Here is a 13,042-nt window from a genome sequence, read left to right as displayed (position 1 = left end):
TTTGAAATTTTAGCCGAGTAATAATATCTCTCTTTATCACCTTATCCATAAAGACTTCTTTTTTAGTACATAACTTGTGAGCTTTTTGATACAGTATTTCTTTAGATAACGCCTCATTCTCACTGTAAAATTTAGAGCCGTTTTCGGGTTCCAACATCAAAATTGTTTATAGTGAGGAAAGGGCCTTTTTCAGAATTTATTATTTTTTCATAGTTTTAGTTATATATTATTAGCTAGATTTAGCTCTAAAAGAGTTTCATATATTATTAAGTTCCTAATTTATATTGTAGATTTTCATCCCAAAAATATTTCTTTTAACCCCTTTGTGTTAGATTTTTTTTAGAATATTATGAACATAGTTCTATATATTATATTAATAAATATTTTTGCTTTTCTTCGAAGATATGACTTTTAAGTACATAGGACAGTACATAGTTGTGTGGTGAGTCGAATAAATGTAATAAAATTGGGGCTAGCTGGGAATACAAGATAGACATTTTGTTGGCATCTTAGAAAGAATGTCTGTAGAATGTTCAAAAATTTCATGGTTTTTTCTTGTTTTGGCTGAAGCAAACTATTTTTAAAATCAAAATTGGGGTACATTTGGGGGCTTCATACAAAAAAAAAGTTCAGACATAACACCCCTGTGTCACAAACCCACTGGGACCCCAACCCCACTGGAAAATTTGGCAAGAATATCTTGATTCTCATTATTCTACTGGGTATAAAGTGGAAGTAGTGAGGACATACACGCATTTTCTAAGAACATTTAACATTTTTGAAGCCTTAGCTGTTAACTGCTGCTGCCTTTTTTGAAATTTAAATTTGAAAATGTTCTTAACATGTTTTTACTTTCCCCATTTTGAGAATATTTTTGTCCATTTTCCTAAGAAATCATGTGTTTTAGAGTCCGCAAAGCCTTAAATTGTTCTTAAATTGTTCTTAATCTTTTTGCCTTTGAAGCCTTATGTTCCTATAAAAACGTGTACTTCTCTTATTTGCCACTCAGACCAGCTCCACCGAATCTTTGAATAGGTTCGTCTTGCAATTCCTGCATTATAACACACATGCGTAATTTATCGTCGTTCTTTTAAACCACATGTAGTTAATTTCCGTGATAAACAAAGAGGAATGAATCCGTAGGGGTGTTACAGTCACTTTCGATCGGGGTTGTGGATGGTGAAATATGAAATTTGTCGTTCTTTTTGTCTATTTTTAGTAATGCAGGATTTGTTAAATAGACCCCCTCTAAGTCTGCGACCGCAGTCCTACGTAACCCAAAGGCCCCTTTTTCGAACCTTTGAAAAATTTGAACGGGTCAAGCTTTCTTTACAAACGATATTTCTAAATTAGTTACTGCGATTTATAAAACTGTTTTGGACATTATCAGCGGTCTGTTATAATGATGATATTAATCTCATTATCTCATTAAGTTCTGTTAAGTCATTTTTTACGAAATCACTCGAACGAAGTTTTCTTATTATATTGTGGTGTAGTTGATAGATTGTTGTTACACGTGAAACGAGAGAGGAGTGTGGGAGGAAGGTTGTTTCAAATTTTTGTTTTGATTTCTTTAATGATTCTGTTTAATTTTCATGTTAGGATCGTTATAATAACTAGCCTGGAGATCCATGCTATGATTTCTTATTTTATATACTGATGGCGAAATATATAATATGGTATGGGTTGGGAGTTTGAATTTCCCAGATCCTAATGACGGTTGAAAAAACAGCCAATCATAAATTCTGTTTTTCTTTCACCGGTCACACTTTCTTAGAGAAAACGCAATTTCTGAAGTTTTGTTTTTATTTTAGTAAGTGAGGACAGCGCTAAAGTTCGAATTTCCAACTGCAAATTTCTTGAGGCAGAAATCTGCTTCACAGCTCATACCCGTCCTGTATACATCAGTCTATAATAATAACATGTTATATTTTTACAAGTCCTAATTCCTGTAAAGCCTGAGAATGAGTAGCAAGTTTCATTGCTAACAAAATTATCTGTTGTTTCTTTTCCCTGTTTTCAGGCACGTAATGGTTCGACTTTCGTGCAGGATTGATTGTTTTTCATCATTCTTTTTCATCCTTTGAGGAAGTTTTGATTTACTATTAATCCATTAAACAAACACAAAATTTAGGATTGTTATCATTAACATTTTTACCAAAGCTTGGAGGAACATCACAAAAAAGCTTACTAAACTCAAACTTGACCATTTTCGATTTCAAGTTGTATAGTTTTTACATGTTTTTGCATCATCTCGTGTCTTCGTGAGATTGTGAAACGGGATATCCCATTGAAAGCGAACTTTAAGAAGCTTTTGTACTACAGCTTGAAATTCAAAGATTTCTCGACGTGAATTTTGGACTTCATACTTATTGTACTTTGAATGAAATTCTTGAAATATCTCGATTCATCACAAGGGATTAAAATACAAAAACGAATAATTTTTTAACTAATTTTACTCAATTAATTTTCTATTTTAGTGCAACTAAATAATAATAAGTATCGAATAATCTGTCAAAAGCTCATCACACACATCAAAATAATTTATACACTGAACACTCAATTACCAAAAATTAATTATATTAACCACCAACCAACTATCATACACCGAATTTTTATATCTTGTATCAACAAAGACACTAAAATGGTAAGACTCATAAAGATGTCCTTTACACGTTTTTTTTATAAGAACATCCAAAATTTTTAAGCCTTCGGATGTTCTTAACTTTTTCAGTTTTAAGCCTAAAAATGTTATTAACATGTTCTTATTTTTACCATTTTGTGACCATTTTTACCCATTTTCCTAAGAAATCGGGTGTTTTCGAGTCCGCAAAGCCTTAAAATGTTCTTAACTTGTTCTTAACATTATTGCCATAGAAGCCTTATGTTCTTATATAGTTTGTTCTTACAAAAAACGTATATTACTGTGATAGAAGGAAGGCGCGTCTCTTATGCCGACAAAGCAGAATAAACAAAAGCATTTCTCAAAATTTGCGATTTCACGGCACCGAAAAGGGGGAAAGACGTTTCTTATTATGTTTAAAAAGTGCTGTGTCAGCATAATAGGAGATACGTTAAATACAATAAGTCTTTTACATGAAATGTATTTTTGTTTTATTTTTTTTGTTTTTAGACCAGTTACACAGAAAAAGGAGAAAAGGTACTGTAACCATTTCTATAGATCAGAGAATACACCTCAAAATCTATCGTCCTTGTTTTGATGGTTTTATCTGAAGATTCTACAATACACCCCTGTTTCATTGATCCTGTGAAGATTACTCGATAGACGATGGAAATCAATCTTTCTCTCCTATGAACAATTCTGAATTCTAGAAAAACCCATGTGTCTTTACTAAGAGAATCACAATGTATTTACTGTATTTCATTCTCATCAATGTCAAATTTTTTTTGTGACGTATTGTTTTGAGAAGCCGCCCCTCTGTCCTCTGAGATGGGAATCTCATATCAGCCAACACCAGGGCATTCTCTGGCATCAATCAGTAATGTAAATTAAGCCTGGGATACACGAGTATGGCGTTGGAGCCTTTTCTACATATAAATGTACTTTGGCTTGGCTGGTTAAATATATACCTTTCTTTCATCTTTTCCAGCCAGAAGTTGGCAAATTCGTTGCATTCGATCATATTCGATTTTATGTTGGAAATGCAAAGCAGGTAGAGCGACATTCTTCATTTTCCTTTTAATCCTGATTTTACTTTTTATTTTTTAGAGATTCTACCCCATTGGGTTTGAAGCCCGAAGGGCTGGAGTAGAATCTCTAACCTTTCGCAGACAAGAACAAGTGAAGCTACCTATTTTTCATCCAGAACGTGTCTAGAACGCGCCGCAATCATGACAACGGATTGTATCTAGCGGCTCCTCTGTTTCTGAGAACTGCATTTTTTGAAATCTAGCGATAGATCGTACTTTTAATCCGGCGTTCTGTAAAAACCACGCGGGGGCGTTCTAGATGGGAAATAAGTGGTTTCATTTCCCATCCAGGAGTCTCGAGTCTAGCCTTTCGGGCTTGAAAGTCAATGTCCTACCCATAGCCTGTTAGACGAAAACTGTTTTAACAAATAAAAAGTTTGGTTTGTTGGAAGGTACTAGCTAACCCATACCAACTAGTCATATTTTGAATTTTAAAACAAGAGCTTCTTTCAGAATTTGAAAAGACTTTAAGAAAACGCTAAACATAAACACAACATTTTTGATATCATTATGACTTGTCTTGTCAAAACCCATGTTTTCTTTGTAGGCTGCATCTTTCTATTGCACGAGATTTGGGTTCGAGCCATATTGTTATCGTGGTTTGGAGACTGGATCGAGAGATGTTGCGTCACATGTCATTAAGCAAAACGACGTAAGTGTCCGTTATTTCTGACAAAATGAAATCCAAAATTAAACGAGACTTGATTTATATTAAAATGTTTGGATTCCGAGTCGAGTCCAATGGACTGAAGTCGTTATAAATGATTCGTGTAATACAACAATATTAGTGTTATTATGATATTACGATAATTGTTACGGGATAGTATTAGTTTGTATAAACCCATTCCATCATACTTTCGCGAGCAGAAACTTCTGCGAGATCGAAAAATCTCGAAATTTACAACATTTACTTTCGCGAATTCGAGGAAAAAAGGTTTTTCGCGAGCATATAAACTTTCGCGAAATTCCCTGCTGAGAATTTTCAAAGACATTAACTTTTGCGAAAAAGGCCAAAATTCGAGAAAATCGCCAAAGTTTCTGCTCGCGAAAGTTTGTACGTCTAGAGTAGTCGACGTATTTTATGGTTGAATAAGTCACCCAGCATACTAGACAACAAGTTTTCAAAACAGATTGTACCTGAGAGTCCGGTTCTCTCTGAGAACTCCTTTTTCACTGCTGTAAAATGCTCCCTTGTAACACAATATTTCAATTTCTGTTTTGTAGATTATCTTTGTTTTTGAATCACCTTACAACCCTGAAGGACCCGTCACAGAAGGTTTGTCCCTCTACATGTTTTTTATAAGAACAAACTACTATAAGAACGTAAGAATTTGATGGACAAAATACTAGGAAAAAGTAAAGAACACGTTCAGGATTTGCAAGCTCTAAAACACCTCATTTATTAGGAAATTGCACAAAAATTCCAGCTTGGCAGCTCGCATCTGTCAGTGCCGTGAATCCTACTCCTTTGTGGGTAGGACCCTTCCCAAATGCATTCGGAGGGCTCATATCTCATATATATAGCTTTTTTTCATTTATATTTTTGCAGAACTTGGCAAACACCAAATGAAACACGGAGATGGAGTCAAAGATATTGCTTTCCAAGTTGAAGACTGTGTCAAATTATATCACGTAAGGATGATTTCTGTTTTTTATTTCTTATTTCTCTGAACCTGACTTGCATACATCCCGTATGATGGCTAAACTTTCCTATTCCCGAGGAAACATTCCTGGTGCATTTCCAGGATATTTTCACTGTCTTTTCCGGGCATACCGGCAAATGAATCTTTCTGACGCGTACGGTTGCGCTGACAATACTTTACGGCCTAAATACTGACCGCCTAACAAATTAAAGTTACTTTTCCACCTACCTAGAGTCTCAACCTGCTTCCGTTGTAAAATAGCAATATGAAAGTTTATCCGGCAATGACAAGTTTAACTATTGTATGGTATCGCAATCATTGTATTGCGAGGGCTTATTCCTTACGATTCCTGCATTTTCTAAAATTGGACAAAAGGCTAGTTTCTCTTTGTTTTTTTGCGACGATTAACGACTTATGGTTAAAAGAAAGATGAATTACGCATGCGTGTTATTAATACAGTAACGGTCAGTTGCACTCTCTCTGGATTTACTTATATAGTTGTGCTAAACTTAACAAAGCTACTTTGAAGAATTCCTTCGTTAGTCTTTCGTTATTTGTCTTTTAGCGTCACTCATCGGATCCTTGGTACACCGATCAGTAAGAAATAAGTATCAGCTAAGACTGAATGCCAGTCATTTTACTACTTTAAGGGCGGAAACTTTCGCGTTTTTCGCGTTTTTCGCGATTTTGATTCTTTTTTGCAAAAGTTTTTGCCAGGTGAGAAATTAAAACTGAAAAACCCGAAAGTTTTTTTTCGCGAAAAATAAACCTTCCTACTCAGTTTTGCACTGTTTGCTAAATTTTTGCATGTTTTATGAATTTTTGTTACCGAAAAAGGTAAATTTTATATGAATTCGCGAAAGTTCTATCTATGAAATTTCGGCTAAAACCATAATTCGCGAAACTTAAATTCGCTAAATTTCGCGACTTTTTGACTTCGCGAAACTTTCTGATCGCGAAAGTTTTTACCCTTTAAAGTATTACGATGCGTAATACTTTCGTTTCTATATTATAAACTTCTCATCCTATTTCATTTCTCAGAAATCGATTGAACGAGGAGGTTCGAGCGTCCGTGAACCCTGGGAAGAAAAAGATGAAAATGGAACAGTGATCTTCGCTCAGGTCAAAACTGTAAGTCTCTTAACCTCTCTTAATACTGTTGTGAAATTTCCTCCTGTTAATATATTATATTTAAAGAAAATTAGAAAAGTCTCATTCTGACACATTCCTATTCTTGAAACATAGGAGAGTCTTGTCTTGTAGCCTCGTCTTGTCTTGTAGCCTCATAATAGCCTGATAATAGATGGCCATTAACTTCTTACGTGTACGGTAAAGCCTTGGAAGCCGTTTGAAAATAACCATCTGAGAACAATAGACAATTACAACAAAAATCTTGCGTGCCGCGATGGAAAAACTGAAAAAGAACCTTTTCTGATACAGCGCCCTATTTTTAAACACAGCCACGCAACTTTGTTATCATTGCTCGAACTTTGTAACGATACGCGGTCCTTGCAATTTCATCAGATCATCTGTTTACACACATCCCTTTAGAGTGTCAGCGTGGTGTGCAGAGAACAATGAAGGTCTGATCTCAGGTTACATCTTTGTTGATCCAGTAATTTATTTGATTGTGAAGGGTCTCCTGATCAGTATGAAAAGTACTTTGGGATCGTTCTTTCAGATACTATATCCCTATCCCTTTCTTTCATTTTAGTACGGTGACACCATCCACACGTTTGTCGAACGTAAAGACTACAAAGGACTCTTCCTCCCTGGATTCGAACTCGTCACTAAGAAAGACCCTCTACTTGAAAAATTGTAAGTCGCTTCTTAATTCAAATTTTAAGTTCCGTGTAGATATATTACAGTTGACCTTATTCGATGAAAATCCAGTTCCCTTGAAAATCGAATTAGAGAGCATCAACCGTTGTAACCGTGCAGCAGCCTTTTTTAAATGTCGCATTCTTAATAGACTAGAAAACGTCTGCCTTTCCTCTGAGCGTAAACTACAGCGAAATATAAAGACGTGATTACTAAAGTCTATTCACGATAAGTGTGCACTCTTTTTTCATTTACCTATAACTTTTGAAGGAATTCTTCAATCTTTATAAATTTGGTATCGTTGGAGAGATATTTGTGAGTGGAACAATTTGAAATAAAAAAATCTTCAAAAGAATTCTAAAAATGAAGATGAAAATGAAGAAGAAAAAAATGAAGATCTTGTAGAAAAGTGCTATAACTTTTATTTTCACTGTAGAGATTCTTTGATCTTTGGAGGTCATCACTGTGAAGAAATTTCACTAAAATATTTATTCAATACAAAGTTATGATACAAAGTTGATAAGTGATTGACCCCAAAAAACAGCAGAAAACAGCAGAAAACAGCGTTTTTAGACGTCAATTAGCTTATAACTTTGTTTGATATCTTTTGACTGAATGAATATTTTTGAGAAATTTTTTCACAGTGATAACGTTCGATAATCAAGGTTTCACTTCAGTGAAAATGATAGTAATAAAGCGCTTTTCTACAAGATCTTCATTTTTTCTTCTTCATTTTCATCTTCATTTTTAGAATTATTTTAAAGATTTTTTTATTTCAAATTGTTCCACTCACTAATATCTTTTCAATGATACCAAATTTATAAAGATTGAAGAATTCCTTCAAAAGTTATAGGTAAATGAAAAAAGAGTGCACACTTATCGTGAATAGACTTTAGTCTACATTTTAAGGGACCGTGTACAAATATTGTTTTAATCGTTTGAGAAAAAATCGTATAGTGAAAAGGTATGAAACGATTTAGTAGCCAAAAATTTGAAGAAAAATCGTTTTCTAAACGATGACTGACAAACTATGAAAAGGAATTCGTTTTCATTCGTTTTAAATTTTGAAAATCGTTTACAACCGTCTTAAATATCCAGATTTCGTTTTGGTGTTCTCCAAATCGTTTTGGTGTTCTCCAAATCGTTTTAGGTTTATATAGATCGTTCTTTTAAATAGAAAAACGTTCCATCCAAAGGCAAAACGTTTCAATAAAATGAAATCGTTTTTGCTCGATTAAAATTCATCAAAAATCAGTTCGTGTACCAGACATAATCGTTTAATAGTTTAGATATTCGTTTAATATTTCAGATATTCGTTTAACAGGTTAGATATTCGTTTACTAGTTTAGAAATTCGTTTTAGAGGTAAGAAATTCGTTTTGATAGTTGCAAATTCGTTTTGATAGTTTCAAATTCGTTTAATTGATTAGGAAATCGTTTGAACTTGAAGACTTTGTTTTCAAATCGTTTTACCACTTTTTGTTCAAAGAAAAACGTTTAAAATCGTTTCATAACGTTTCAGCCTGACATCGTTTTAAATTGGTACGATTCTTAAACGATTAAAATCATTTGGGAAACGAAAGAAATCGTGTAAATTCGTTGAAAAGTGAAACAATATTTGTACACGGTCCCTAAAGGATTGTCCAGCTTAGACAAGTAATTTGTTCACCTGATTTCAGAATTTCACAAGATTTTTTAAAGCGTATTTTGAGAATATGTAGCTCCTTACTGTCGTATATTGTAGTTGAACATCATTTAAGAGAGAGCTCGATAACTGTTTAGGGCAGATTCATAAATTTTAGATTAAAAAAAAAGTCTCTTAGCTTCTTATTCTCACTTTCTCACTCAAATCCTACTATGGGGGGGGATCCTACTATGGGGGGGGGGGTTTGTAGGGGTTCGAAATACCGTTTTCCCGTCAAAATTTTTCCTGATTCCTGGAATCCCGAAAATTGAAAAAAATAATAACACCGTCACACCGGTTTGTACAGGTTCAAATACCGGCAAAATGACAAAAAATAACGCCAAATACCGTCACCGTCTGATTTTAAAATACCGTTTTCCCGTCTTTCTTTTCGTCAAATCCCGTAATACCGTACTAAAAAAGGGCCAATCCCGTCACACCGTAAAAGTACAAACCCCTACTATGGGCTCACATGTCTTTCCTTTCTACAGTCAACCCTGGGTTTACAAGTTTATTTTTCTTTCCAGGCCTACCATTGGTTTACAATTTGTGGACCACGTGGTAGGTAACCAACCAGATCTCGAGATGACACCCGTGGCCGAATCATACGAGAAGAACTTGATGTTTCATCGCTTTTGGAGCGTGGATGACTCACAAATTCATACTGAATACAGCGCATTGAGGTCGATTGTTGTGACAAATTATGAGGAGACCATTAAAATGCCCATCAATGAACCAGCTCCTGGTAAAAAGAAATCACAAATCCAGGTCAGTTGAAAATCATAGAATGTCTGTGTCAGAATGACTCAACCGGGTGGAAGAGGATTAATTTTCAGAATTAGCGGAGACTTTGACGTATCAATAAAGTGATCTTATTAAGATTTGCGCCGCACTTGGGACAACGGATTGAATTTAGCGCTTTTTGTCTCGTGTGGCATATTGCTCGAAATCTTTACTTTCAATACGGCGTTTTTCTGAAACTACACAGGTCGCGCGTTCTTGATGGGAAATGGGTGACTTCACTTTCCATCAAGGAAACTTCTCTAGCATAGCTTTTGTAGCTTGTTTAAACTCGATGTTCCGTCCTCTTTACCTAACGATAATGTTCTGAAAAGATGTGAGCGTGAAGTCTAAAATGTTCTTAACTTGTTCTTAATATTTAGGTCATCGAATACCTTATGTTCCAATATAGTTTGTTCTTATAGAAAACGTGTATTATTATATATCGTTACCTTGATTTTTTTGTTCATAGGAATATGTCGATTATTACGGAGGTGCTGGTGTTCAACATATCGCACTCAACACTAATGATATCATCTCTGCCGTAAGTTCAAAAGATGTTATTATGTCAGGAGAAACTCTCACTAATCATTCCCCTATAGGAATTACTTAAAGAGGTAATCAGATGGTTAGAGTTCTTTTGCTTGTAAATTCTTTCCATGGTCATGAGCGAAACTTCCAAATCTTTTTTACTTAACTCAATTTTGCAAAGTGAAGATATTCAATTTCAATGTTTTTGACTTTTAGCACGAAAACAATAGAATTCTAATATAAGAATCGTTAAGAACCCATTTTTAGAAATTACAAATCGCCATTTTTCGATATTGCAAAAATAGAAGATCTGGAGATATTGCTCAGGAATCTACATGCGAAAGATCTCAAACCATATGAATATTTCTTGAAATTACAAATTTTTTATCAGGAAAGAATGACTCACATTTATCAGTGTCAGAGTTTCTTTACTACGGAAGTCCTGAGCGGCCACAACGACAACAATTTTACACAACAATATTTCAAACTATCGACAATAATATCAAATCTCACAACAATATCAATATTCTCACAACACATTCCCCCATTGTTGTTCACGTCTTGTTAATGATGAAAAATGTTCCGTGAGGACAGGGCCTTAAGTTACTACACATTAGTCGTACACTTTGTCGTTGTGGCCGCTCAGGGCTTCCGTACTTTACATCTTTCTAACAACTTTGAAAGACGTTTGGTATGGAATTTTAATTTTACAACTTCACCCCTTTTTCTGTTTCAAAAACATTCTTTTCCCCCTCACCCCTCCACAGATCACAAACATGAAAGAACGAGGTATGGAATTCCTCAACATTCCAGACACTTACTACGAAGCACTCCGTGAACGCCTCAAACACTCCAAAGTCAAAGTCACTGAACCATTAGACGTTCTACAGAAGTTGAAAATCCTTATCGATTATGATGAAAATGGTTACCTGTTGCAGATCTTCTCCAAGCCGTGTCAAGACCGCCCAACCTTGTTTTTAGAAACTATTCAACGCCATAATCATTCTGTAAGATATCACTTTTCTTATCAATGAGATTTCTTATCAAAAGCGAGCTTTCATATTGGCACTTTTGAGGACGGGGGTGACTGAAGCAATTTGGGATAACCCACAGTTTTGACCCGCCAAATCGAAGGACGGTAAAGGTGCTTGTTTACTGTCACGGATTGATAACAGATTATAAACTTCCTTGCACCCCATCTCACAACCCCTTTTAAACTTTTTTCCCACAGTGGAGATAGAAATTTCTATTGAAAACCCAATGGTGAAAGAAATTGTATTATTCCAAGCTCAAACAATCCTGTGGAGATGGTTTTGGAGTGTTATTTTTTCACTTGCCTTTCAAACGGGAATAAAATCAAAGTCAATTTCCCAGTGTTGCTTAACTTGTAGGTAGGGTATTTTTCCTACCGGGGATGAAATTTTGGCCAAATTTTCCAATGGGACGAGGGTCTCACCGTGTCTGTGACACGGGGGTGTTATGTTATATTAATGATCCATTAAAATCCGTGTACAACTAATTGACCTGAAGTCAAAATGGCTGTGCTCGATAGTTTGGGATAATTTAATGATCCGAGGTATATCGCTACTTTCCCTATCTGAAGAGGTATCTGGTTCATTTAACCAATTTACTGTTTCCGTTTACACCTTAGGGATTCGGTGCCGGCAATTTCAAGGCTCTATTCGAATCTATTGAAGCCGACCAAAGTGACCGAGGTAATCTCTAATAAAGAGTTTGACTAATGAAGACGAAAGTGATCAAGGCAATTTTTTAGAAATTGGACTAAGCAAGTCAAATTCTCAAAAATGAAAGGAAAGAAGAACTCTACCAAGTACCTTTTTATTTATATTTCTTATTTTCTATTTAAAGGCTAGATTACACTTAACGGAATATTCAACATTTTTGGAATTTTCCCAAAGTGTTTTGTAAAGCCTAGATTTTTTTTTTTTTTTAACTTTTTATTACAATACTTGTAGCGAAATAGGAAGACTAAATAAGAATCATTATAATAAATAAGAATACTTATGAAAATGAAATCGGTAATAATTTTTCATTTTTCAGAATAGAGAAGTGCTTTAAAAACCCCTGTTTATAGGGTCATTCCTGGACATTTTCTAACCATACATTGCAAGTAAACCTTCACTAAAACGCGCAATTATTTCGGTTTTCCATTGAATATCTTAATATATCACTCGTTTGTTTGTGAGTGTCGACAGAAGTTGACTAACTAGTTGACGCTAAATGGACTCGAACGGGGAATTTTATTTGTTCGAATTACATAGAGAATCTTATTATAAAAAGTATTTTGAGAGCGTTTCTCCTTGACGGGGGACTGGAATTAAGTTTGAATTATAGAAAAATTCGAATAAGTGATAGTTCACTGTATACACTTTCAATAAGTCTAGCCAAAGTTGGATCTCAAAGATACCAGTTTGTCCCATAGGGGGGGGGGACCCTAGTGACCTTGAATCTTAACGATGCAGATTTACGAACACATAACCTGCTGCAATGCAAAGTAAGAATTCCACTATCAGAGCTTCCCAATGGATTGACAAAAATAGCATAAAAAAGAAGCCGCTTTTATACAATTTAATTAATTTCCGGATAGCTTATATTCCGCAATTTCTTTCTATACCGGATGTAATGTTTGGCAATTATGGAAATTGGCCTTTTGCTGTCAGTATAAATTATTCCCTATTATAAGGCCATAGTAATCTATTACTATGGCCTTAAAATGATTAAAAAGCTATTAAAGTATATAAATTCAAAGGGATGGTTCACTGTGGAGGAAGTCCCACTTTTAATCATTTCTATAAGATATAACGTTGCTTCAGGATACAAGAGTTTAAAATATCTAGTCTCGTGCCAAACCC

The 13,042-nt window shown here is 34.8% G+C and overlaps 1 protein-coding gene across 1 annotated transcript; it reads left to right on the top strand.

Annotated features, from left to right (window-relative positions):
- The first annotated feature begins 2,472 nt into the window (after nt 1-2,472).
- On the top strand, nt 2,473-12,171 carry LOC136807594 (4-hydroxyphenylpyruvate dioxygenase-like). The gene is made up of 12 exons (XM_067064184.1): nt 2,473-2,647; nt 3,134-3,160; nt 3,612-3,674; nt 4,259-4,363; nt 4,936-4,987; nt 5,261-5,343; nt 6,396-6,485; nt 7,069-7,172; nt 9,386-9,626; nt 10,111-10,182; nt 10,937-11,176; nt 11,821-12,171. Exons 1-12 carry the CDS (start codon nt 2,645-2,647, stop codon nt 11,893-11,895), a joined length of 1,155 nt encoding a protein of 384 aa, XP_066920285.1. The 5' UTR covers nt 2,473-2,644; the 3' UTR covers nt 11,896-12,171.
- Nucleotides 12,172-13,042: the final 871 nt, after the last annotated feature.

This window comes from Clytia hemisphaerica, unplaced genomic scaffold (assembly GCF_902728285.1).
Source record: "Clytia hemisphaerica strain Z4C2 unplaced genomic scaffold, Clytia hemisphaerica genome assembly, whole genome shotgun sequence".
NCBI classification, from domain to species: domain Eukaryota; kingdom Metazoa; phylum Cnidaria; class Hydrozoa; order Leptothecata; family Clytiidae; genus Clytia; species Clytia hemisphaerica.
This window is presented reverse-complemented; position numbering and strand designations above follow the sequence as displayed.

Excerpts from the sequence above, each read along its gene's own strand:
- LOC136807594 (XM_067064184.1), top strand. Across the intron at positions 6,486-7,068 it reads TCTTCGCTCAGGTCAAAACT|TACGGTGACACCATCCACAC; the intron begins GTAAGTCTCTTA and ends CTTTCATTTTAG. Across the intron at positions 9,627-10,110 it reads AAAAGAAATCACAAATCCAG|GAATATGTCGATTATTACGG; the intron begins GTCAGTTGAAAA and ends TTTTGTTCATAG.